At 41.3% G+C, this 27,273-nt stretch overlaps 1 protein-coding gene across 1 annotated transcript in view; it reads right to left on the reverse strand.

Moving 5' to 3' along the window:
- CDC73 (cell division cycle 73) overlaps nt 1–27,273 on the reverse strand; it is a 104,446-nt gene that overhangs the window by 66,562 nt on the left and 10,611 nt on the right. Inside the window, exons 3-9 of the mRNA XM_081194458.1 lie at nt 26,459–26,528; nt 25,336–25,398; nt 25,196–25,248; nt 23,794–23,882; nt 20,139–20,355; nt 7,984–8,082; nt 5,585–5,663 (exon numbers count right to left, since the gene is read on the reverse strand). Coding sequence (XP_081050584.1) covers nt 5,585–5,663; nt 7,984–8,082; nt 20,139–20,355; nt 23,794–23,882; nt 25,196–25,248; nt 25,336–25,398; nt 26,459–26,528 — 670 coding nt within the window. The remainder of the gene's footprint in view (nt 1–5,584; nt 5,664–7,983; nt 8,083–20,138; nt 20,356–23,793; nt 23,883–25,195; nt 25,249–25,335; nt 25,399–26,458; nt 26,529–27,273) is intronic.

Here is a 27,273-nt window from a genome sequence, read left to right on the forward strand (position 1 = left end):
TACAGCTACAGTAGGAACATATTTAACTGGTAGTCCAGGTCATATCAGAGATGCTGGAAAACCCTTTGCAACCTTGGTCCTGCATATAACTAAGCATGCCTCTATAACAACCCGTGCTGTTTAAAATGTACTAGAGAGACCCTGCTCAGTGTCCCTCCTTTCATCTACCAAGATGTTGTGACCTTTATATGAAGGGAGGACCTGACCTAGTAAGGCTTGCTCAAGTCCATCTCTGCCATTAGAAACCTTGCTGTGAAGTTCCTTTCTGTCCAGCAGTTAGGAGAGCAGGCAGAAAAAACATAAGTTCCTCTTTAATCAGAAGACAGGGGCACTAAAAATGGAATGTGTCATCCATGGAGGAAAGCTCTTCAAGAACTGACTTGAGTAGGATAAAATATTCAAACTTCACAGAGCAGAAATCCGTGCAAGGAAGAAAAAAAATCCAAACTGGCAGGGAAGATCAGGCTGGTCAACAGATGCATAGCAGGAATGGAGGGGGTTTCCCGAGTGCCTACTCTACATCAGAGCTTGCCATGCTTTTGGGGTTTGTGGGCATATCTGCAAAACTGAGAAACTGCTCTGGTCAATCCACAACCTAGTACATACTTTGTCTACTCGCTACTATGGAATACTTCTTTCATAAAGAATACTTCTTTATTTTGGTAGGGGGAAGAGATTCTGCAGGCGCCAGGGAAGTCCTCTGCAGGTACAGGTGTGAACATAGATGCATGTTGGTGACTCCTGACCTAAAATGGCTGACCAACAGAGGCCTACACAAATTTAGGATTCACAGCCCCCCCCCAAACCCAATTAGTAACTGGGGTTCCTACCTGCTGCCTTACATGCTAAACAGAAAGGAACTTTCTGAAGACTACAGTGACCACCAGAAATACTGCTTATATTTTCCACCTATTACAAACTTAAGTTGGGCAATCCGTCTGGACACTTTCAGCATCCATTCTCTGTCACAAAAATAGGAAAAGTAAGCCTAACAAAGTTCTGGTGAGGAAAAAACATGGTAAAGGCAACTTACAGTGCACACATTAAACACTATATAAATTGTTTGTGAATGTAAGCTGGTTTACGTAATTCCATCAGGACCCCAGGTTGACCAAGAAATACAATTCAGAATGAGGCAACGGAAAGAGCAGAAGGATTGAGTCTTAATAACTGAGTTAATGGGAGTCCTAATGATGTCCTGAATTGTGCTTATTTGCTTTACCCGTGTAATTCATTGGTTTCTATGCATTTTCATTGGAAAAAGTAAAGCAAATACAGTGGTACCTTGGTACTCAAATGTAATCCGTTCCGGAAGACCTTTCGACTTCTGAAACATTCAAAAACCGAGGCACAAAGGGCTGGCTGCAAGTTCAATTGGGAAAATTGAAAAACACACAACGGAAGCCGTTTGACTTCCAAGGCGCGTTCGAAAATGGAAGCAATTACTTCTGGGTTTTCGGCGTTCGAAAACCGAAACATTCAGCTTCCGAGATGCTTGAAAACCAAGGTACCACTGTACCAACAGGCAAGTGCAATACTTGAATCCTCTCCTTCATACACACCCACCCATCATAATGCTAGTTTATAACTATATACAGGCATGCCTTGGATAGTTTGGTTACAGGCCATCACAAAAAAATGAGTAACACAATAAAGCAAGTCACACTTTTTTGTTTCTTTCCCAGAGCATATAAAAGTTACGTTTACACTATACTGTAGTCTATTAAGCCACCCCCCACCCCCGGTTGCAGGGTTGTAAGGGGGGAAACCCAGCCCCAACCCTAGCCAGCTCTACTCCCCTTACCACCAGACGACAGGTGGCAGTGCCAGGGGGCTTCCTTCCCCTGGAAACGGCTAAACTGCCTGCTACAATATCTGCATGCACGCTACCTGCCTGCAATGTATATTTTTCAGTATAGTGCAACTATTCCAGTTAACACATGCAAATGCTCATCAGTTGACATCCAGGTTGACATTCAACTGCTGATTGAGAGCAATATGGAATTTCTTCTTTCTGTATCAGATTTTCTTCTTCACCCCATTCATTTTTGCATTCATTAAAATATTTAGTACTTTTGCTTCACCACACGACTTATGCCATAAAAATGAATAATTCAATACAAATATAAATGAATGCTCAAATCAGCTTTGAACATAAAAAAACAAATTTTAAAGCAGCTTAAAAAAATAAGCTATCAGAATTAATTTGTATGAAATGAGAGAGTCATAGCCAAAAAAAAATTAAGTATACAGCAATGCTACAAGACCTGGGTAACATTAAGAAGATTTTGAAGGTGTGTTTTTTTTAAAAGGAAAGAAGGCTGAGGGCAATAGATATCTTGTGATGATAGTTAGAGGTCTTTACTGTTTTTGCAGCTTAATCACATTTTCCACTTGAATGTTTGGTGTGTCACAGAGACAGAGTTATTTTTATCAGACAGTAACCATTTCCAAAAAATTACTTGTACTTTGTCAAAGGCTGATGTATTCTGCTTAAAGGTTTGCCAGTGTTTATTACCATGCTCTGTTAAACCCATAGGGCTTTTTATTCACAAGATATGAAGCCGTGACTCTGTTCTTATAATCTTTGAGGAAACAAAATCGCTTTAGAAAGGATGTGAATATTTCCTTTTTACAAAGCTATTACCAGCTGTGGGGGAAATACACTCTGCAACCCAATCTCCATTGTTTTCTTCAAACTAGAAAAACTGAACAACACAGTCTTAACAGAAAGCATGCCTGAAAAGCATGCAACAGACTAAGGGACATGGCATTAACTAAACTGGATTGCCATTACAGAAGGCATGGGGAGTGATAGCACAGACACACTGTGCAAAGGCAACATGAGGTTTTCTGAAGAGGAGTTGCATACTGTATATGTTACGGGCAGCAAATTTTGAATTCCACAACCATCTTTGCCCAGTATACTGGAGCAATGGTAATTCTACACTACAGTTTTGAGCATTTTAAGGATATAGCATTGTTATATTAGCTAACATGGGGTATATGGGGGTAGTACCTCTGGTGGGGAACACGTTGTGCTCCTTCTGAGGTAGTTTGCCCACCTTTGGTCCCCATGCTGCACACAGCTCTCACGTGTGGCTCCTAGAAGCTGTCAGCATGCAATAGAAGCCACACCTAAGAAAAGGATTTGACTGACTGGCTAAACCAAATAAAGGTAGCTGATGGATCTCAAACGCTCAATGAGTTTGGGACTTCTCTGGGGGATTGAGTGGATGAGACCAATAGTGGGACCAGTGGTCCAGAAGGCATTTTCTACATGTGCTGTAGAGGGAAGTGAAGGACAGGTAGGGCCCATCAACCTAGGAAGGCAGCCCATCTACAGTGTTAGAAACTGATATATGAAAGCTAGGAGCCATATGGCACCTTAGACCTAGGTTACGGGCACAACAATGGAATGTCTGGGCATGCTATTTTTATAACAAGAATACAAAGCTGAAAATGAATGAACTGCAGCTAAAATATTATGTTCATTTTTCACATGGTCTGGTCCTTCCCCTGCCCACCCCCTAATATTCTTAAGAGGATCTCTTTCTACTTCAGAGAGTAGCTGGAAGTGGGAGGCAGAAAAAGGTCCTCCTTTCCTTCCACTCTGCAGTTTTAATCTGAAATCTTAAGCGCAATACTGCACACAGAGCTCATAAACAGCTCATGCTAATGAAATTCCCTGTCGCAAAATGCTCCTAGAACAATGGGAGTTTCGAACACTGCATATCCAGGAGAAGGAAAACTCCAGTCCTAAACTTCTGCTGCCTTGCGGGATATCTTCAGGAGGTGAAAAGACTAAGGAGTAAATGCTATACAAATCCAGAATGGAGTCCCTAAGATGATAGGATGGTGCCTTGCACATTTCTTTCCAGCTACTCCTGCAGCCAAGCTGGTGCCAAATGAATTGCTTTCCTTTCCTTTGGACCGTGTCAGTGAGGTCTTGTCATCTGCGCAGCCCAGGACCTCCATACACACTGCCCAGGTGTGCATCCTTGGAAAATCACTTAGGTGCTGCTAATGCAGCCATTAGACTTCACTCTCAGAGGCGTGCTCTATTGTCTCTTGAGACAGGCAGATGCCAAGAACATTAACTAACATTGTCAAAGCGCATATAAAATGGGCAGAACAGTAATTATTCAACTAGAGCTGTAATAATTGTTCACATGAACAAGAACACGGCCACCTGTATGGCATGCCAATCATTTGGAAAGAAATTCTGAGTGTCTGATTCCATGTTTACCCAAGCTCAGCTAGCCTGTGGTTCCTTTCAGTACACTTATTAAATGTATAAGCTACCTTTATATTTAAAGCATCATTTCACAAGACATCAAGTCACAGAACATTAGATGAAAAAATAAAACACCCGGCAGCGAAAATTTGTGATAGCAGAAGAGGCACAGTCAATTGGGGCCTCTTCATTTGGGGCCAACACAATGCAGCTACAGTTAAGGGGCTTAGATTCTGCACTCCCTATCACCAGCAACCCCTCTACTCTTGAGCATGAGTCCCTCCCAGCCTTTCTAAAGTTTGTGGATGATAGTGCTAATCAGAGTTCACTCTTCACAAGTGGAAATTGCAGCCTAAAGCAGGTTAAAATCCTGATTTAAGAAGACAAGATCTGCAGTGCCAACTCAGAATCATCTTGATCCTTAATTTGTGGAGCTGGTGGCAATATGCTTGGAGGTTGTGCTGTGACCTTCCATCAGTGGAGGGCTCTCATATGGATACAACTCAGTGGCCACAATGTAGAATGACAAATTGTGGTGGCAACTGGTACACGTATGTACACACAGAGGTACATACACACAGAGAGAGAAAGATGACAGAAAATGAGTGTCTGAGATATTTTATTCTTACACCTCTCTGGAGAGAGGTGGAAAGAGAGACTCTTCCCAATAACATATTAATTAATGGAGACACTCTAGGGATATAATTTATCAGGAAACTAGGCTTTTGTTTAACAGGAAAGCAGAACTGAAATAATTACCTCAGCTTTTCTAGAGTTGATAAAGAAAAGGTGATTGTTTAAGTACCAAGTGTCAGAACTGTCTAGCTGATCGGTACTATCAGCAAAGAAACTATGAATATGACATATCAGGAATTCATAAAATTCAAATATAGGTATTTACTATTTTAAAAGTACCATTTGCTTCTTAATAGCTATGTCTTATTTCATTTTCCCCATTAATCTGCTACTTTTTCGGAAACAGGTTCCTGATCATCACGGTCAACTCCAGGGATTTGAAAATAAGCATACAGTGGTACCTCGTGTTACGTACTTAATCCATTCCGGAGGTCCGTTCATAATAGGAAACCGCTCGTAACATGAGGCACGCTTTCTCTAATGGCGCCTCCCACTGCTGCCACACCACCAAGCGCGACTTCCTCTCGCATCCCGGGGCAAAGGTCGCAACAAGGGGCATCTACTTCTGGGTTAGTGGAGCGTGTAACCAGCAGCATTTGTAAGGGGGCCAGTACATTACATGAGGTACAACTGTACTGTTTTATTTATCATGTGTGCCCTCTCCTAATCAAAATTGCTGACACTGAAAACAGGTAACATAAGTAAACTTACCTTCCTTCCCTTTAAACCTTTCCTGATCATATCTGTTATAGGCCGCTGGAATTGGCTGCTTGTTGCGCAAAGTGGGGTCCTGAAAACAAAAATGTAAAGTATGAGTTTTGTGGCATGCTAATGTAAGTCATTTTAAAAAAAGATTTACACTTAGAATATTATTACGATATGTGAAATGATGATGCAGAATTTACTTTGGGTTATATCCAATGGATTTGCTTAATGCAATCAATACACTTGCTTCTCACCACTTCCTCCTAGGTCTGCAGGCTCCTGCATCCTTTGAAAAGCTGTTTTTGCATGTCAAGAAACCCTATTAAATATGAAGCAGAGGGTTGCAGCATATTGGGGAAGTTGGGAAAAAACATGTTCCCCATCTAACGGAACATTAAATGTTCACTAGCACAAAACTGTATTTGGATTCAACTCTTATTATTTTAATATATTCAAAGGTACTTCATATTACACCTGATTTGCTATTTAAGCTTATCTTAAACTTAGCACAATATCATACTGTACTAAGTGAGGCTCAATATAAAGAGTTAGCAAAGAAATGCAGGAGCTGTTTTCCAGTTGCCTGATCCCAGTGCCATTGTAGCTTTCCTAAACCAAAACTCCCCGAAAAACCCAAAACAGATTAGATGGATAAAAGTGGTTTCAACACCATTATTGAATTGATCCACACTGTTAATATTTAGAAATGTTACTGGCATGGCAAGGGTCAGTAGTTCTCAAACTAATCCAACAATTTATGAATTAAACCTGAGAAAGAATGGAATATTCTAAGAACATTAAGAACACAGTAATCTTTATGTAGCTTTTATTGATCTTTCAACCCTTAAAAATCAAAATTGACTGCCAACCAATTTGCCTTTTCTAACCAAAATTGCTGACACTGAGAACAGGTATACAGGTTCCACCAAGTCAGAGGGGCTTATTGCTAAGTAAACACCATTTGGAACTGAGATGCACAGATTAAGGACAAACTTGGGAGGAGTGGAAGCTTTTCCTAAGTGTAATTGAAATGCTGTCAGCCTAATGGGGCAGCAAATTCCAATTCATCCATCTTTTGCATAGGCCATTTACTAACACGGTTTCAATCATTCGGTACAGTGTACGTGAAACAAAGTCCCATCCATTTCAATGTTCAAGTGGCCATCGCAGTTCTGGACGTCATCTTATCATTACATGCAAGTTATGGCAAGAATGGAAAGAGTGCTTTGATACAACTAGAAATGTGAATTTTGGAAAGTGGGAATTTGAGCCAACTCAACCACCAGGTATTGTGCCTCATCGTCATTACTTTGTAACACCAGGCTGCCATTGGTTTTAAGTACTGGTCACCTTGCTGATTCTAGATAAACGAGCTCTATCCTAACTAAGTGACACGGAAAACACAGAAAGGCATGGAAACAGCAGGGGGATAGAAGAAGAGCTGAGATCTGGCCAACGAAGGTCCACAGCAGAGGCAAAACCTGAATGCCATCCAGAAAGAGTGGTAATTAAAGTACCCTCTGTAAGAGATCCACTATTAATAAAACTAAACAGTATAATAGTATTTTAGGGAGTCTTGCTAGTAGAATCTACACCAATTTGGAATTTGGGGCAGTATACAATACAGGGACATTTGGTTGCACAATATAATTTCTCCTCCCTCTCTTCTCCCAATCTGTACACTAAGCCTGTTCTGGGGGTTATTCTAGGCTTCTGGAGCAGATTGGGGGTGGGTGTAAGGCTTGCATGGAGAGCAACTTCCATTGCACAAACTGAAATCCTTGCACCAAGAGAACTATTTTGTTGGATGCTGCCCTTGTTTTTGAATAAATCTGTTTTATTTCACGCAAGTATTCTGATTCAAGTATACTTCCTACGTTTATTCTGGACTTTTTTTAAAAAAAAATGTTGCTACAGTCAAACCTCAGTTGTTGAACGTAATCCTTTCTGGAAGCCTGTTCGGCTTCCGAAATGTTCAATAACCAAGGCGCAGCTTCCGCCTAGTTGCAAGAGCTTTGGATGTTCGAGTTCCGAAAAACGTTTGAAAACCAGAACACTTACTTCCGGGTTTTCGGCATTCGGGAGCTGAAACATACGATAACCGAGGCATTCGGGAACTGAGGTTTGACTGTACTTGGAATTTTAAGGAAAGTACAAGGGCCAACACTGCCAAAGTCCTTTTAAAATTAGCAAGCATTCTGTTTCAACTGTCTACATAATTTCTTCCAGGGTGTAAATCTTCACATAAACCTCACTTCTGTAATATGGACATTCAAACTATTGGCATGACAAAATACATGGGAAGCAGTATTAAAGATATCTGTTTTGCAATTAAATGCTCAGTACCTGAATCCTTTTGCTTTTTAATTAAACCCAAATTCCCTTACTGAAGGAATAAGTCTTACCACTGGTGCAGTATTTGGTGCTGGTCTTTGTTCAGGTGCACGTCCTTCTTCTCTTGCTTTGACAGACTGAAGAATGGCAAAAATATTCTTGGCAAAGTTCTAGAACACAAGAGATTGAGTGTTATACTATTTATCTGTTAACCAGTGTCTTCTGAAGCAGTGTATAACAGAAAAGTGTGGTATATAAATTTACATCTATACAGTGTACTACAAAGTATAGCTAGAAGCCACAATTTTGAGAAATGCAACTGACAAAACCACTGAACATTTTCTGCCATTCTTCTGTCTCTTAGTTTGCACATTTTCAGACAGTGATAATAAGTAGCATGTGAAACAGCTTTTAATCAATTTGCACATGCACATGAGTTGTCACATACAGTGGTGCCTCGCAAGACGAAATTAATCCGTTCCGCGAGTCTCTTTGTCTTGCGGTTTTTTCGTCTTGCGAAGCACAGCTATTAGCGGCTTAGCGGCTATTAACGGCTTAGCGGCTATTAACAGCTTAGCGGCTTTAAGAAAAAGGAAACAAACTCGCAAGAACTCGCAAGACGTTTCGTCTTGCGAAGCAAGCCCATAGGGAAATTCGTCTTGCGGAACGACTCAAAAAACGGAAAACTCTTTCGCCTAGCGAGTTTTTCGTCTTGCGAGGCATTCGTCTTCCGGGGCACCACTGTATTTCCAGTTTCTGTCTCTTTGCACAAATGTATTAAAGGAAGAGAGACTTTAATGTTTAGAAAATACAAAGTAGCTAGTGACAAATGCCCTCCTCTTAACACTTGGTGACAGTTTCCTTTCTTCAACTTGGTACAAGTGGAGGAAAAGGCAGGTGCGAAGTTTAGTTAGTGACCTTTGAATGTAAATGACCCTTGCAACCCTGGGCTCATTTTGGAGGAAACACAGGATATAAATCTATTTGACAAAATGTGTGTCTACATGAGCACTAATGCATACGTTCTAATTAATTACAATAATCTTTCTTTCCATGACATGCGAAGAGGTTTTATGAACTCCACCCAATGCTCCTATGTGTTACAACATAAAGAATAATGAAGTCAGCCCATAATTATCAATAAAATATCAATAAAACATCAGTAGATACTGATCGGATAAAAAGAGTAATACAAATTGTGACAGACAGTACAGTTTTCAGAAGACATCAGAAAGAAGGCAAAAGTGGTTCCTATTGAACTTCTACTGGTAGGGAATTCCACAGGGCAGGGCTTCCCACACTACATTACATGTAATACTCTAGTATACTCATTGATACAGGGACATGGGTGGTGCTGTGGTCTAAACCACTGAGGCTCTTGAGCTTGCCGATCAGAAGGTCAGCGGTTTGAATCCATGCAATGGGGTGAGCTCCCGTTGCTCTGCCCCAGCTTCTGCCAACCTTGCAGATTGAAAATATACCAGTGCAAGTAGATAAATAGGTACCACTGTGGCAGGAAGGTAAACAGAGTTTCCGTGTGCTCTGGTTTCCGTCACGGTGTTCCGTTGCACCAGAAGCGGTTTAGTCCTGCTGGCCACATGACCTGGAAAGTTGTCTGTGGACAAACGCCAACTCCCTCAGCCTGAAAGCAAGATGAACGCCACACCTCATAGTTGTCTTTGACTGGACTTAACTGTCCAGGGGTCTTTACCTTACCTATCCATTGATCAATGTATTACTATGAACCATATTATAAAAATATATCCTAGAACATTAAGAAAAATCCTTATGTAGCCTTTATTGATCTTTCTGCGGGATTTGACTCTATTAATCGAAACACATGGGAGAAATTTCAAATTGCCAATATCAAATGCAGACTTCCGCTATTGATCCACGAAGTATACAGCTATGCAGAAATGAGGCTCAGAGTAGGTTTAAAGGGTGGTATGGTTGGTGATTTTAAAACATCACAAGGAGTAAAGTGAGATTGCATTCTGGCTCCCACTCTTTTTAATTTTTATATTCATGATTTGGTGCCTATTTAGCCAATGCAAACTTCCCCTCTCCAGTAATTAGAGACAGAAAGATCTCAATCTTGATGTATGCAGATTATTTAGTACCCCTCTCTCTTTCCTCAAAAATCTCTTGGAGGTGTATAGCACATACTGTAAACAGGAAAGCCTAGCTACAAATTACTCTTAAGACCAACATTATGATTTTTGGCAGACACAGACCTACGTAGAGATGATGCTTGGATCAGCAGGCCATAGAACAAACTCACTCATTTAGATACATGGGTGCACTCTTTAATGAAATCCTCTCATGGAAGTGTCATATGGAGACAGTAAAAGTCAAAGCACAGAAAACCATAGGGGCACTGATGAAATCCTATTACCAAAAGGAAGGTCAGCTGACTGAACCATCCCTAAAGATAGTTGGTAGCAAAGGGCTTACTCAAATGCTCCATGGCTCTGAAATCTGGGGCTCTGATTCAAACTCCATTAAAGATTTGAAAACCGGACAGAATACAGTCATACCTCGGGTTGAAGTAGCTTCAGGTTAAGTATTTTCGGGTTGCGCTCCGTGGCGACCCGAAAGTAACGGAGCGCATTACTTCTGGGTTTTGCTGCTCGTCCATGCGCAGACACTCAAAATGACGTCACACACATGCGCGGAAGCTGCGAAACGCGACCCGCAGACACGTGTTACGTTTACTTCAGGATGCGAACGGGGCTCCGTTCGTATCCAGAGGTACCACTGTATATTTTTTTCTGGAAGCTTTACTCTCCACCATCAGGAATATCAACAGCTCTTTCTCGTACAGAGGTGGCCAACAATTAAGGAAAGAGCGTCCACAAAAAGGGAGTTTCAACTAGAATATATATTTAGGAGATTTTAAAATTTAAATGTTCTGTAACTAAACTATATCCTGACCGCCTGGCAGCATAAAAGGAGGGTAAATAAACCTGGATGCAGGGCAAAAATACTAGTAATCTGGTAATCTAGTTGTAAATTACTTAGGTATGTTGATTTTGATGGGTCTACTCCAAACATGACTAATATTGGATCTTGCCTTAAAGCATAAAAAGCTAGGTACACTAGACAAATGACAACTCGGGATGTGCACAAATGTGTAAGAAGCAAGAAAAACATAATACAGGCCTTTCAAACCAAGAAAATTACTATGTTAACCCTATTAAAAGGAGCTCAGCATGAAGCAGCATAAGTAAACCATATTAGGCTGTTTAAAAGCAGCATATAATGCTAATATCAGTCATATTTAAAAGGGCACATATTTAACAAATTTACATCAACTCTCAAGATGCACTTCATATTGAATGGCATATGTACACAACAGATGTCCTCCATTACCGATAATTCTAAGTAATAATGAATGTATTCAGTAGCAGAGCTCCCTGCAAAACATTTATAATGCAAAATGGTTCTCTCCTATTAAGTATGGAAACATTAAAGCATCAAAAAACAGACACAAGCTGCAATGTTCTAAGTGTGCTACATTCTTAGTAATGTGCCTGTCTTGCACGTTGATGTGTGTTTTAAGACTACACGAGAGTAACCCAGGGCCCCTTGCGGTAGTAATTCCATTAAAAAAACCAAAACCTGACCATCTCATTCAAGTCTGCTGCATAAAGTCATCTTCAGAAGCGGCTGGAATGATACAGAAATGAATGGACAGTTCAAGCCTATACCCCATTTAAAAGACTCTAAATGAACTGTATTTTTTAATAGAAGGTCCAGTGCAGATATAATGCTAGATAGCTCCCTTGCTTACTGCAGCTAGCAAACAAAGAGCCAGCCCTTGGGAATGCGCACTCAGATTCCTCCCTGAAGAAGCTTTGCTCTTCTACTTCAATCATGGTTAAGCAACTTTTGGCACCGACATTAACTGCAGTGGAGCTAATGAGATGGGAAACAGAAATGGGGAAATGGTGTATTTTTTTAGCCCTTTTTTGAAATTTTCTAGTGTTGTCTTTTAAAATGAGGAAAATGCTTTTTAACTCAAGGGTTTAAAGAATTATTTTAATTGTGCTTTGCCCCTCAAAATGGATTCCAATACAGTGGTACCTCAGGTTAAGTATTTAATTCATTCTGGAGGTCCGTTCTTAACCAGAAACTGTCTTAACCTGAAGCACCACTTTAGCTAATGGGGCCTCCCGCTGCCACCGCGCTGCCGGAGCACGATTTCTGTTCTCATCCTGAAGCAAAGTTCTTAACCTGAGGTACTATTTCTGGGTTCGCAGAGTCTGTAACCTGAAGCGTATGTAACCTGAAGCGTATGTAGCCCGAGGTACCACTGTACCTGCTTACGGCAACCTACTGTATTAGGATATTATTTCTGTACTGTAGACAGGTTCAACTCAAAACCTAGAGCTAGAAATTACTTCAACAGAACTGGAAGCATGTGCTCATCCGCATGTAACCCTAAGCAATAGTTTAGCATGATTTGTATTAACTTTAGCAAAGTTGAGCACAGCGTCCAGCTCCTCCTCCACTCCTTCCATATGGCCAGGAGCACGACTCCTGCCCAGTTTATTTCCAAATAATCTGTTTAGCACTGCTTTAAAATGAAGTCTGACAAGTTGCTCATTGCGAGAAGTGAGGTTACAGGGAACCAGACAGAGGGCCTTCTCGGTAGTGGCTCCCACCCTTCAGATGTGAAGGAAATAAGCAGCTATCCTATCTTTAAAAGACATCTGAAGGCAGCCCTGTTCAGGGAAGTTTTTAATATTTAACGCTGTATTGTTTTTAACACTTGATTGGGAGCTGCCCATAGTGACTGGGGAGACTCAGCCAGATGGGCGGGGTATAAATAAATTATTGTTGTTGTTGTTAAACAAGTTCTCTTACCATAAACCTGCTTTAAGCTATATCGTATTTTATTATTCCACCCACTTTCCCACAAACTGCAATTTCCAATACTTATGGCCTTACAGTCAGATGGCATCTTCAGCAACAACTAGTAACTGTGCAGGAGGGGGAAGATCTTTGGCTGAAGTCACAGAATACATAAGTGGCTGGAAATAAGGAGGCTCAAGCTTTGCGTGGTTTGAGAAGTTCTTGGCAGGCCAACATGTGCTCCACTGCCTGTAGGCTGAGAAGCTCCTATTTGCATTTCTTCAGCTGAATACACTATTGTAGTAGCATCACACACACACACACACAACAAATGTCCATATGTTATGCCTGGGCACATTTACGTGCAACAAATAAGCATCTGCTCCAGACAATTAGACCTAGAATGAAGTGATGCTCAGTAAGTACACACATACGTGGCAACAGATGGTGGCAGCGTAGCAACTTACCCAAAATAGTTCAGTACACTGACTTCCAAACTGTGTGCAAGGGCACACTCGTGTGTTGCAAAGGAAAGGCTGAAGTGTATTTTCAACAGCAAGGCCACCAAAGCTGGACACTTCGGGCACCCTACGCCACTTGAAGTGGGGAGGACAAGAGCAAGAGCTGCAATTTGTTACTCCCATCCAGGACACGGGTGGCGCTGTGGTCCAAAGCACTGAGCCTTTTGGGCTTGCTGACTTCAAGGTTGGTGGTTCGAATCCCCATGATGGAGTGAGCTCCCATTGCTCTCTCCCAGCTCCTGCCAACTTAGCAGTTCGAAAGCACGCCAGTGCAAGTAGATAAATAGGTACCGCTCCGGCAGGAAGGTAAACAGGATTTCTGTGTGCTCTGGTTTCTGTCACGGTGTCCCATTGTGCCAGAAGCGGTTTAGTCATACTGGTCACATGACCCAGAAAGCTGTCTGTGGACAAATACCAGCTCCCCTGGCCTGAAAGCTAGATGAGCACCACAACCCCATAGCCACCTTTGACTGGACGTAACCGTCCAGGGGTCCTTTACTTTATAACCCCATCCAGCACTTCTGCTGTTCCAGAATACCAACCAAATTTTGCCATACAAATCCCCCATTGGGCTTTATCACTTCTGCAATCAAGCCTCATTTGCTAAACCTGCAGTGTACAGTTGAAAAATATATTTAACTTTCTAAAGCTCAGAATTCAGTCTTTTTTAAAAAACAAAACAAAACCTGATTTATTATGTTCTATGTGTTTTTAAAAATTGTTTAATGTTTTAACTATTTATTTTCCATACTAAACAGCATTGCAATAGTATTATTAGTTAAGGTATAAATATAAACATAAATTACTCCCCTCCCTACGTACAGGATTCAGATTATATTTATTTAAAGTGTGACATATTCTACAAACAGGACTAAGAATTTTCTGTTTGTTACGTATTTGATCTACTACAATATATAACACCATTTTCCCCCTTTAAAATGTTCAGTCTTCAAGATGCCAACAGGTTACTGCTTCTGAAAATCTCCATAAAGTCATTTCATGTACTCATAAATCTAATCAGGGATGGGTAATTTGTGCCTCTCGAAATGATAATGGCCTTCAATTCCCAGCATTCCCAATCAGCATGGCCAATGGCAAGGAATGATGGGAGTTGTAGTCCAAAATTATCTGGGTTAGGCAAAGCCTCAAAACCCATGACCTAAATCAAGGTTGAGTTATTCATAGCCTGGTGAAACAGATATCTGTTTTGAAATGTAAATATTAAATTGCTTGAGGACCACAAGCTGGTTAGTGCTAGTAGTCAGAATTTGCGGACTCCTAGGTGAAATAAAGACTATTTAGTGTCATACCAATACGCTTTCATTGCTTAAGCAACTAATTCATGTACTTTATTCAGGATATATACAGATTGGAAAACTTAATTTATAGCTATGATTTAAATTGAATTTTTCCCCCCTGGTCGTCAAATTGCCTTGATCTAAAGATGCATGAGACTCCTAACTCAAAATGTTGGACATGTTAACATTATTGAAATTTGTCATTGGAATGAGCTCACAGCAGGAAAAATCATTCTTAGAGCTCCAAGTGCACATTGATTCCTTTGGTTCTCAGACTCCATGTGTGGAACAAGACCACCATCTAGTGCTCATTCAGAAAACTGTCTGTGAGGAGAAGAAAGGGGATTCTTCTTTTGTATTCCTTAGAGCTTTGAGATGCAGACCTACAAAGTGGATTTGAAAAAAACTCAGCATCTTAAAAGGCAACCCAGCACCTTCACTATAAGGGCGGCCTTTTGAGAATTCAGAATTCTTGCATTATTAGCTACTACAGAGACTGCTTTGAGAATGAAGTTCTCTTTGAACAAACTAACTCACTGTCAGGCACTGCAGCGGAACAAGGTTAAGCTTACTGACACGAGAAAGAAAATGTTGCGGGTCCGTTAGAGGTCATCTGAAATGTTCCAGTTAACAAATGAAAAGAATGAAGTCTAGTATTCAAGGGCAAGAATTTGGATAAAGCTACAATGATCAAATTCTAAAGGGAACTGCCCTAGAGAGCCATGAATAAGGTGTGCATACCCCTACTAATACCTGAAGGCCCAAATATTCAATAATGGAATTAGGAGCAAAGGCTAGTAATAGAAAGAGGAAAAGCAACAATACAAAAAGAAAAGGAAAAGAGGAACACATAATACAGTGTTGATCATTTTTTATTTTTCTCTGCAAATATATTTCATACATTAGCAGCTTTATAGCTTCCAAATTCGAAATAATTTGAGGGTGTAAACACACCTTGCTCAAATATCCCCACTCTGTGCTGGGAGCCTTTGCTTGTCCTGCCAGCTGAACCTAACTTATGGTTTGTCTTTCACTAAACCATGAGCAGCAACCACTGCCACTCACAATTGAGCAGTGATCACCGGCATGCAGTTCATTCGTGCTTAACATTAACTATGCTTATGGTTGCCCATATCATAATGCAATTCCTCACTTCACTGGCTATACCTTTTACCCACAAAAAACCTGTCCTGCTTTGCCCCTTCCCCAGGACTGCTTATGATATATTCCTGCTATAAGACGCCACCATAACGTTTGTTCAGAAATAATGTGGATATACTGACGCAAGCAGCGCCCAACACTTCCCAACTTGTAGTCCATCATTATAACAGTATTTCAGTGCACTTTCTCATCATTTGATGAGCCTGTCACTAGATGTTACCAAATAAGGGACACATTGCAGGCAACCTACCATGTACCGGTACATTTTGTGCAAAGCAATTTCAGCTTACTTTCAAAACCTTTGCCCCAAACATTTAAAACATCTTGTTCTACTAACAGTTTAAGTCAGGGATGGGCAGACTTCAGCTTTATAGAATTTTCTTTTTACTAGAAACAAGAGTCCACCAAGTAGAAAATAGGTGGCTTGGGGCAAAGTAGCACAGAATAATAACTAGGGGAGATGGTGAGGGAACTTACTTTCCAAATCAAAAACCATGGATCTTCCCCAGGTCAAGTCTAAATTAAGGGGGAGGAGCATCCTTCTGTTGCTATCACGAAAAAACAGTTAAGAACAGTGGCCTGACTCATTTATCAGTTGGTCCTGATCCAACTTCCACTCTCCCATGTTTTAAGTCTTAAAGGTAAAGGGGCCCCTGACCGTTAGGTCCAGTCACAGACGACTCTGGGGTTGCGGCGCTCATCTCGCTTTACTGGCCGAGGGAGCCGGCGTACAGCTTCCGGGTCATGTGGCCAGCATGACTAAGCCGCTTCTGACAAACCAGAGCAGCGCAGGGAAACGCTGTTTACAGGAGCTCACCCCGTCGCGGGGATTCGAACAGCCGACCTTCTGATCGGCAAGCCCTAGGCTCTGTGGTTTAGACCACAGCAGTCTTAGTTTAAGGTAAAATACACATCTACCAAAAACAGAATATATCAAGGACCCTGCAACATTCCTTCTTCAGAACATGGTCTTTAAATTGTAGACATTGCTGCCAGGATATCTGAACCAACATGTCAATATTTCAAACTCCTGTGGCTTGGCATGAGCAGCATAGCTTGCTCTTTGGCATACATTTTGTTTTCGATACAGTGATTAGAGTGGCAAGACCTCAATGTCATAGATCCTGGCAAAACCGCAGCTTCATATGTACTAAAAGATTCATTATTTTTAAAAATTGAAATTATATTCCACCTTTTCTTCAAGGAACTCAACATAGCATACATGCCCCCCCCCCCACTTCCACATTTAATCCCCTGAGGTAGGTTAGGCTGAGAGGCAGTGACTGTCCCTAGGTCACCAAGTGCGCTTCATGGCTGAGTGGGGATTTGAACCCTGGTCTCTCTGTTCCTAAGCTGACACTCTAATCACTACAGCATACTGGCATTTAAATTCAAAGCCACATCTCACAGACACAGAACTAGTCCCCCAGAGATTTCCCCAGTGTTCAGACTGGCTTTCAAACAGTGCAAATAGAATGACATTCTTTTTTAACAACAACAACACTGTTGTTGTTGTTAAAAAAGAATGTCACTCTGTTTGCACTGTTTGAAAGCCAATGCTGCATCACTGCAGGTAAAGGTAAAGGGACCCCTGACCATTTGGTCCAGTTGTGACTGACTCTGGGGTTGCGGCGCTCATCTCGCTTTATTGGCCGACGGAGCTGGCGTACAGCTTCTGGGTCATGTGGCCAGCATGACTTAGCCGCTTCTGGCGAACCAGAGCAGCGCACAGAAACACCATTTACCTTCCCGCCAGAGCGGTACCTATTTATCTACTTGCACTTTGACGTGCTTTTGAACTGCTAGGTGGGCAGGAGCTGGGACCTAGGAACAGGAGCTCACCCCATTGCGGGGATTTGAACCGCTGACCTTCTGATCGGCAAGTCCTAGGCTCTGTGGTTTAACCCACAGTGCCACCCACGTCCCATCACTGCAGGTAGTAGAGTCTTAATATTTACCTTCAAGAACACAGTCAGTTTAGAAGCATAACAGGCTTTGTTTTAAAATCAGAGGCAAACAAAACCAAACTCATACAATTCCCAACAAGGGAGAAATCATGCTCAAGATGAGACAAAGAAGAAAGCATCTGGAACTTCATGACCAAATCTATGAAATCCTGGTTCCAGTGTTACATAAAACCAACATCCTGCTTTATTCTTTCTGCCCCCACAATCATCAAAATTCAACATGTGCATATTTGTTTGCACATCGAGACAAATGGGCAAGTCAAGTAACCACTCTTCTAAAACACTTGGCAGAGATTCCTCCTCTGCAACCTTTCCAATAGGTATGTGCCAGGCCTATGTCACGTCACCACACCTCCACTGAGTCACAGTTTGGAAGAAACATTTTCAGTTCAGATCACAGAGAAGGTGTTGCTGTTGTCGTCAGGCTTTTGTACAGTAGCTTGCTAAAACATATCATACATTTTCTATGTATTTTGAGATGTGTACTGGCAAAAAAATGGCCAACTCTTGAAAACTGTGAACTCAGTGTAGTCTGAAATGTACTTTCAGGGACAGTGTGAAATTCGTTTTTCATAACATACTGTTAACAGGAATATAGATATAGACAAAAGAAATTGTCAGTAGTTAATGATACCTTGTAGAAAAGGTTCGCGAACATAAAATATAGTACACACGCCATATAAATAAATAGCATGGCGTTTCTGCTGCTGGCTGTGCAGCCTGATCTTAATCATGTTTACTCCAGCATCTGAAACTTTGAAGTGTTAATCCCCTATTGATGAATTACCATATCTCCAAATTTCATGCACCTATGGGGGGGGGGGAAATATAGCCATGTAAGTCAATGGAATTTCTGGTTTTTCCCCCTCTTGCAATGTGATCAGGATTTGTGGGTCATCAACGTGCAATTGCTGGAAATGTAAGACAGCAGAGGGATCATTTTACCACATGTGGTGGGCATGTAGTATAATTTAAAAATACTGGGAAATGATCCATAATGACCTTAAAAAAAATGTTTAAAAAACCCTTCTCTAAAAACCCAGAAGCATATCTGCTGGGGTTAATCACAACAGAAGTGTTCCTCTACGCGACAACAGCTGCATTTGTATTACTAGCCCCAAAATGGAAAACAGACAAGATCCCAACAAAAGTATGGCATATTAAACTGTTACAATATGCAGAGTTAGCAGGGATGACCACTAGAATAAGAAAGCAAAATGATGAAAAATATAAGGAGGACTGGATATTTTTTATTGAATATATGAAAAGTATTATAAACAAACAATTAACCTAGCAGGATGGTGAGATTTTCAGCATGGTAAGAAAAAACTAATGCGTATGCGAGTATAGTGGTACCTCGAGTTACAAACGTCTCAGCTTACAAACGCTTCAGGTTAGGTTACAAACTCCGCTAACCTGGAAGAGTTACCTCGAGTTGAGAACTTTGCCGCAGGATGAGAATGGAAATTGTGTGCACAACTCTAGTTAAGAACAGTTTCAGGTTAAGAACGAACCTCTGGAACAAATTAAGTTCGTAACTAGAGGTACCACTGTAGTTGCGATAGATGGGGCGAACCAAGAAAATGCGAGAAAAAGAAGAGAGAAATGGAACCATGGAAGGAGAGGATGGGAAGTTGGAGGAGGAATACTTTCTGGTTTTCAGTTTATGTTTTACAATCTTAAAATTGTTATTTATTTTCTATTTCAGAGGTTTTTTGTGATCTTTGTATTTCCCCCATTTATTTCTCATATATGGAATGGTATTAGAAACACAATTTTTCTTTTTTTTCTTTTTAAAGGATTTGTGGGTTGTGCCCAGATCGTCCCAGTTCAGGGCTGATCCGAATCACTGAATCCAGTCTCAAATCAGATTGGAGGAGGAGGGATTGTACTGGCCTAAGACTTACTGTGCAAAACATTGGTACCTTACTGAACTAGAAGAGTTAACAGCTGTAGGAGCAGGACAAGGTAAAACATTTAGGGGTTTTCATACTTTATAGACTCTGGTGTCATTTTATGATGTTAAGCAAGACCAAAAAGCTAAAAAAGAAGAAAGGTGTGTCTTCTGAAGAGTGTTAGGATATGAATAAATGAATACGATAACAACCAAATCATGGTTCAACTATGATTGAGACTAAGAAATAATTGAGAAACAAGCAATTTCTAGGGAAATTTGCAGAGGTGTATATTGACAGTTCTTACTCTGCAGCCATATGCATGTTTATGTGGGGAAAGTACAAGTGAACATACAGTAGTTGCAAACATCTGAGAAAACACGCATGGGACTGGTCTGCTATGCGTACACACATGTATTTGCACTACTACGTTCAAACTCTAAAATGACCGTTGTTCTTACTGAACGTCAAAGATAGACATAGAATCATCTGTCAGTTGATGGGACACAAATATGCTAAGTCCTTACCTTGCCTGTGCTTTGCAAAATGGTCGTTCTAGTCCTCCATACCCTTTCCCTGCTGACAATGTCTCTAGTTACATCAACTTCCGCATCGACGAAACTTCGCTGTTTAAGAGCAGTTATGTCATCATCCAAATCAGTCTTAATGGTGGACCTTTTCTTGGCCATGATTTTGGCTTTGATAGCAGCGATTTTTTCCACAGACATGGCTTCGGACAAGGATCTAGAAAAGATTGAGCAGAGTTACAAACCAGCATTTTATACCAACAATGGTATAAAATGAATGTCCCAGTGATAAACCACATAAATCTTCAAGCTCAATAAATCATGGTCTTAAGGTTTTACTGTAAAAGTCTCAAAAGTATCAATATTGAGAGATTGAGATAAAACTAATTTACAGCCCTAGGGCCAAGTTTGGCTTTCTTTCTTTCGTTCTTTCCTTCCTTCCAGACACTGTTATCTGATTCAGACATAACACTAAGCTACAGATTAGAACTATGTATGTGAGCATTAAGACTACAGTGATACCTCGGGTTAAGAACTTAATTCGTTCTGGAGGTCCGTTCTTAACCTGAAACAGTTCTTAACCTGAGGTACCACTTTAGCTAATGGGGCCTCCCGCTGCTGCCATGCTGCGATTTCTGTTCTCATCCTGAAGCAAAGTTCTTAATCCGAGGTACTATTTCTGGGTTAGCGGAGTCTGTAACCTGAAGCATCTGTAACCTGAGGTACCACTGTATGCGGATAATATGAGAGATCAGCATCTTTTGGGTCCTCTTCTCCTTAAAACTCTTTCCACTCCAGTTGATAGTTGTAACAAAAAATGAGTGCCTAAACTTGCTTTTTTCCTTGTCTCTCCCAATCATCTTTCTTTTTATGCTTTGTCCTTAAGCTCATGGGGTGGGGGGATGTGGAGGAGACAGAGAGTGAGAACTTCCAACAACTGGGCCAAATGAGGCCTCAGTTGAAGCCCAATTTGCCCACAAGGCCATTATCACCAAACCACACACACCTGCCCCACACCTGACATCCCATGAGACATCAGTTGTAGGGCAGGTAAAGATACAGCGGCAAAGGAACAATCAGAAGCCTAAAAGTGTGCTCCTAATTGTTGGAAAGTGATGCTTCCTGTCAACACAAGTCAGCTGACTGGCAGTGACAGAAAGCCCTAGTGGGATTGGCTACACTCTGGAGTTCCTGATCTGTACGGCAGCCAATTCCTGCCCAAAGCAGGCTTGCTAGAAATGCTGATCAGCTTATTGGTGCATTCAGCAAGCCTCACCAAGCTTGGTACTTACAGAAAGCTCACAAATATTACTTTGCATAGCTGGCTGTACCTCACACACCTCTTCACTGGCAAGCTCTTGTGAGGGTTTTTTATTTTCAGGGACATAGGAACTTTTATCCATGCCTAAGCACTCTTTCTTATATTAGCAGAGGATCAGATGCAATTAGCACAGTGTGACCTAAAACCACCACCACTTGCCACTAAGCTCTGTTTCTGCAACAGCTTCCTTTTAAGTCCTAAGGGTTCAGGTTATTGCTAATACAGTGGTATCTTGGTTTACGAACTTAATCTGTTCCGGAAGTCCGCTCTTAAACCAAAGAGTTCTTAAACCAAGGTGTGCTTTCCCATAGCAGCGGGGGACTCAATATACAAATAGAACATACTCAACAGGAAGCGAAACATGTTCTGCTTCCAAGGCAAAGTTCACAAACCAAAACACCTACTTCCGGGTTTGAAGCATTCTTAATCCATGTTGTTCATAAACTAAGCTGTTCTTAAACCAAGGTACCACTGTACCCGCTATTGTGCTTGCTCCACAGTAAAATATTAGTACTGGGGGAAAGGTTTCTTATTTAAGGATTGGCCACAATAGGAAATACACTAGCTAAGGTAGACTGGAAGGAAATGATTAACAAAGTGGGCTAATATGCCTACAAGGGAAAGAGGGAAGCAAGAAATACTGTAGGACTTTTTTCTTTCTTTCTTAAAGTTGTGGCAAAAGTGACTGATACTTTTGGAGGAATGCATTAGTGTTTCTTGCCAATGGTAATTGTGAAGCAATAATGCTTGGCAGTTCTGTGCACTGTGCAGATGACATCACCATAGCAGCTGAGAGAGGCTGTGGGTAGCATGGGTTGGCGAGAGAGAGAAGACAGACAACACGCCAACATTAGCTGAAACAGACTATGGTTTGTTTGAACGTATGTGAGCTGAATCCTGGCTTGTTCAACAAACCATGGTTTAAATGACGTGCCACTTATTGTTACATACAAACACAGCCGATGTATGTATTTGCATGCAGCGGTAAGCTCATGTTTCACATTATGTGTGGTTTCTCTGAGTTCCCTTTGTCAAGTGGAAAATTGGGGGGGGGGGATTTCCATACAAACCTAAGAAAAACCAGAAACACAGTACAAATAGTTGTCCTTTTCTACAGTCTTAAGACTGGTGCTGCTGCCTTAGTGCTAGACAAAATGGCCTCGACCTCCTGGACTTTCACAGCTCTTGAATTTCAAATGACAGGTTCAATGATCTGATCCCTGACCTCAGAACAATTGCTAAACAAGTAATTTCTTCAATACAAATTGAACTGCAATTTAAAATTATACCTGAAACAATGTTTAACCGTAAATAAGTCTCTCTCACACACAAATGTGAAAGAATACTTCCTCCTTTTTGCTGGAAAACTGTTGATTTCACCCAGCTGTGCAAGCAACACTTCTCCCCCTGCCCGAGAAACAGGAAACAGCAATTTCTTAAGCAATTTTCATGAGCTTCTTATACAAAAAAGGCAGCGTACTTTTTACTGCTATCATGTGTTTTGCAATTAATCTGTAGGTGAAGAATACAGCTTTAGGAAAAAAGATGTATGTTTGCAAATCTTCTGCCCTTAGCTCCATGTGCCCACATGCACATAGTATCACGGAATCCACTGAGATGGATTGGGAAATTTACCTATCTTGTCTGGTGCTTTCCTATATGGGACACATGGACTCTTGGATAAGCTAAAGTAAGTCCTTATACCTAAAAACTCTGTACTGTGGTCAAACTTTGAGTTACATGAATTAACCAGGAACCTATAGATTCTTTCTAATCTCCAAATACTGAGTTTCTCTTTCGTAAACAGCACAAACAATTCACCAGCTTTAAAATCCTAAATCTCCTTGGCTCCATTTTATAGGTGTAGGAATGAAGCTAAGAAGCCCAGAGGTGAGCAGCAATTCTCCAGTTTTCCAGGTGTCAGGCTGCAGCTCGATGTTATTTACTTAAAAATGAGTCCCACTGAATTCTGTGGGATTTACAACACTGGAGTAAACGTGATTAAGATCAGGCTGCATAGCCAGTAGCAGGAACACCAAGAATGCCAGGCTCGCTCTTCATACGGAAGATGCACTACATTTTAAGCCCATGTGCCTTTTCTACAAGATACCATTAAACACTGACTACTTCTCTTGAGTATTTCCATTTCCCTATTAACAATATTCCATGAAAAAGTTAGCAACAAATCTCACATTGTCCCTGCAGTTACACCGCAGGTAACGTTTTTTCAATGGTTGGCCATTTTTGCTGTGTCACATTTTAGAAAGGCCTACATGTCGAGAGCATTATCACAATTCTTGAATTAGCAATTATCAGAAACAAAGCAAGACTTGCCTGATCTGCTCCGTCTGCACAATGCCTTCTTTGTGGCCCTCCAGTCGAGCTGCCAGCCGCTCTTTGTCAAGCCGCACACACTCCTCATCCTAGGAAGAAGAGCAGTGTTTTTAAGAATATTTTTTTGCTTCCTACAAGGATAAGCCAAGTGTCAGAGAAACTACAGCACAGGCCACCCAAAGCTACCCCTTAGGAAACTGGGAAACGTTTAGTCAGCCCCAAAAGCCACAAGGAGTCCAAGTCCACAAACCACTGAAATAAGGGAGTTTATGTACAGTTGTACAGTTGCATTGGTTGTCCGTGGCATGTTTATTCACTGCTGTTCCCCAGTAGCACTGGGGTATATATCAATATATCATCCAAAATTGGTTTGAAGTCCATATCGCGATATCAGTTCCATAATTTTTGACCTGACAATATATTACGAATGATTGTGTATGTGTGTTTGTGCATGCATGTGTGCATGCAATGCAAAAATCACAATGTAGGGGAAACTGTGAAGCCAGGTAATGCTTCTCTCAATTCCAGCAGCCGCTGTTAATTCTGCCAGCTCAGCTGTCCTCTGCCTCCTGCAGGGGGACAGCAAATCACAAGAGCAGGTACTGGCAAAAATCCCAATGCAGGAAAAACCATGAAGCCAGCCAACAGCCATAGCTCCATCCTTATTTCAGAAATTGCAATATATGAGTATATTGCGATGTTAAGCTGGTGGTAAAACACACTGATGAAAGCCAAGGTATTGTCCAGCCCTATTCCCCAATAGTATAGATTTGCCAGCCAGTTTTATGTTATCCATTCAATTATTTTTTAAAAAATCAGTTTAATGTCCAAGCTATAACCCTACACACCAAAAAACCTGTTTGGAGTGGTGTTTACCAATTATTTCTTCCATAACATGGCTTACAGTTCATGCTTTACCTTTCACAAACTACCGGACAGAGTTCTCCACTGAGCTCTCCCAAATATTAAATATGATCACAAAGAGTATTGTGAAACAAGCCCTGTAAGTTTATGTGAGCTTTAAGCTTGCTTTTTCTTTAAATCAGTAGTTCCTCTTCACCCCAATGCTGTGTGGTAAAAACTGATTTCAAAAACTGAGGAGAGTTCCAAAAGCAGTTTGTTTTTAATATAGCATGGGATCAGCCATCCATAAAAGCAAATAAAAAAGCTGAAAGTTAGTGCAAGCCATTTGCATGACCCTGAACATTTTTTTTTTACATTCTAAGTTTTGTCATTTAGAATCCTTAACTCAGAGATTACAAGGACTCAGTCCTTCCAACTATCATGAATATCAATGGGAAGCATTATGAGAATACAGGCTCTTCTCTGAATTGTTTTAAAGACAGATAAAGTAAACCCACTTTGTCCCACAAACCTTTCGGGAAAAATATTACTAGGTTACCTCTATTCTTGGTTTCTTTGCTTCTGCTAGTATTTCATCAGCTGCTCTTTTAACTACAAGAAAAAGAGGCAATTAACGTACATGAATGAGGCAGCCCTTCAAAAAGTGTGCAGTTGTAATACTTGAGAACTAAATTATACCTTGAGTAGATCGTTGAAGACCTATTTCAAGTGGTGCACTCCTGTCTATGCTCGATGATGTTGCTAAAAATATACAATAAGATCAATAAATCATGAATGCTTTTAAGATACACAAACATAAAATAGACAAGCCCCAAAAGTAACCATGCCATGCTAAAATGGACAAGAAATGTCTTTGCTTGCTGCAACTTTGGTTGGTCAGAAAGTAACTAATGTGAGCAGCATCCCCCAATAAGAATTTCACCGACAGCTCCCTATTTGGTGATTTTGGGTGACACTCGTGACAACAGTTTTATTCAGGTCTTTGTGCTGCTTGTTTCCAAGAGACTCAGGCAAGCAATCATTCTCTTTTTGTAAACACCCACCCACCCTATTTACAACATGATCTAGATTTCATTTTAGCTTATCTGGTTAACTAATTAAGCTTCAGATTCACTTTGGAAAGAGGCACCAGGCACTGTGGGTTAAACCACAGAGCCCAGGACTTGCTGATTAGAAGGTCGGCGTTTCAAATCCCTGCGACGGGGTGAGCTCCTGTTGCTCGGTCCCTGCTCCTGCCAACCTAGCAGTTCGAAAGCACATCAAAGTGCAAGTAGATAAATAGGTACCGCTCCGGCGGGAAGGTAAGCGGCGTTTCCGTGCGCTGCTCTGGTTCGCCAGAAGTGGCTTAGTCATGCTGGCCACATGATCCGGAAGCTGTACGCCGGCTCCTTCGGCCAATAAAGCGAGATGAGCGCCGCAACCCCAGAGTCGGCCACGACTGGACCTAATGGTCAGGAGTCCCTTTACCTTTACCAGGCCCCCAAACATCTGATGAAATCCAAGATCATCACCCTTCACTTCCCAGCAATGGGCTGCATCTAATGTTGTGCAGAATTCTCCTTATACAGTGGGACATCTCCTTCCTTTCCTCCCCCTAAAGCCCCTTCGTGCTCCCCATATCTGCTCAAGAGGGTCCCCCAACCCTCTGGAGAAGATTTTGAGGGTGAACTAAGGAGAGCGGAGAAAGAGAAGTCCAATTACACAAACATCACCGCAGCAGTGGCTACAGCCTCTATTTTTAGACCAAGGAGGAAAAACAGATTAGTGAAAACATGAAACAGTTAAATAACTTTTAACTCACATGTTTCCCCATTTAGGTATGCAAGCAGATCCTTTCTGTCAGGTCTTCTTACTACAGGAATGTTTTCAGTCTGAAAGAATGAAAATACAGCCTTGAGACACAGCAACATACATGTGTTTGCTTCAAAACAAACGCAAAGTCGACAGTTTGGTGTGAAGCCTATCTCAAACGTTAATCGGAACATCAGATACAGCTGCTTCTCAATAAAATGCCACATAGCGGGGTTTCCCCCAGGATTTGAAAATGCTAATAATAACCACACCTGAACAGAATATTAGCATGGTTGGTCGAGTGCAATCCGATTCACTAGGAAAGCACTGCTTCATAATTTATAACAATAGACTTAAAACAGTTTAAAGCAACAGACCAATTGTTAATAAAACATTTGATTTGAAAAATCCACTAAAAGTCCAAGGAAGTCCCAGCCATGCCTGCACCAAGAGCCTAGTTATTGCATAACTGTGACAAGTCAAAATAGCTTCAGCAGCTCCCAGTGAGGGAATAGGGCCTTATGGGATTACAAATTGTTGTGCTTCCACCAGTTGCAGAAGGATCAACAATTATTGCACTGCAGCTGGACTGTGTCTTCCGTCAGCACTATTAACACAGTAGCGTGCAGTGTTACATGGCAAACGGTGGTGGCTTGGGTGCTATGTTATTACATGCACCTGCTTATTCCAAGGAAAGCAACTTTTGGAAAAAGGCAAACTGAAGTGTATTGGGGGGTGGGAGCGGGGACTGCTTAACCCTCCTCTTTTGAATATGCACCTGCAAATCCTCAGGTAGGGAAGGAAGAGCTGCTGGTTCAGAGGCAA

This window comes from Podarcis bocagei (genome assembly GCF_964188305.1).
Source record: "Podarcis bocagei genome assembly, chromosome: 5".
NCBI lineage: Eukaryota > Metazoa > Chordata > Lepidosauria > Squamata > Lacertidae > Podarcis > Podarcis bocagei.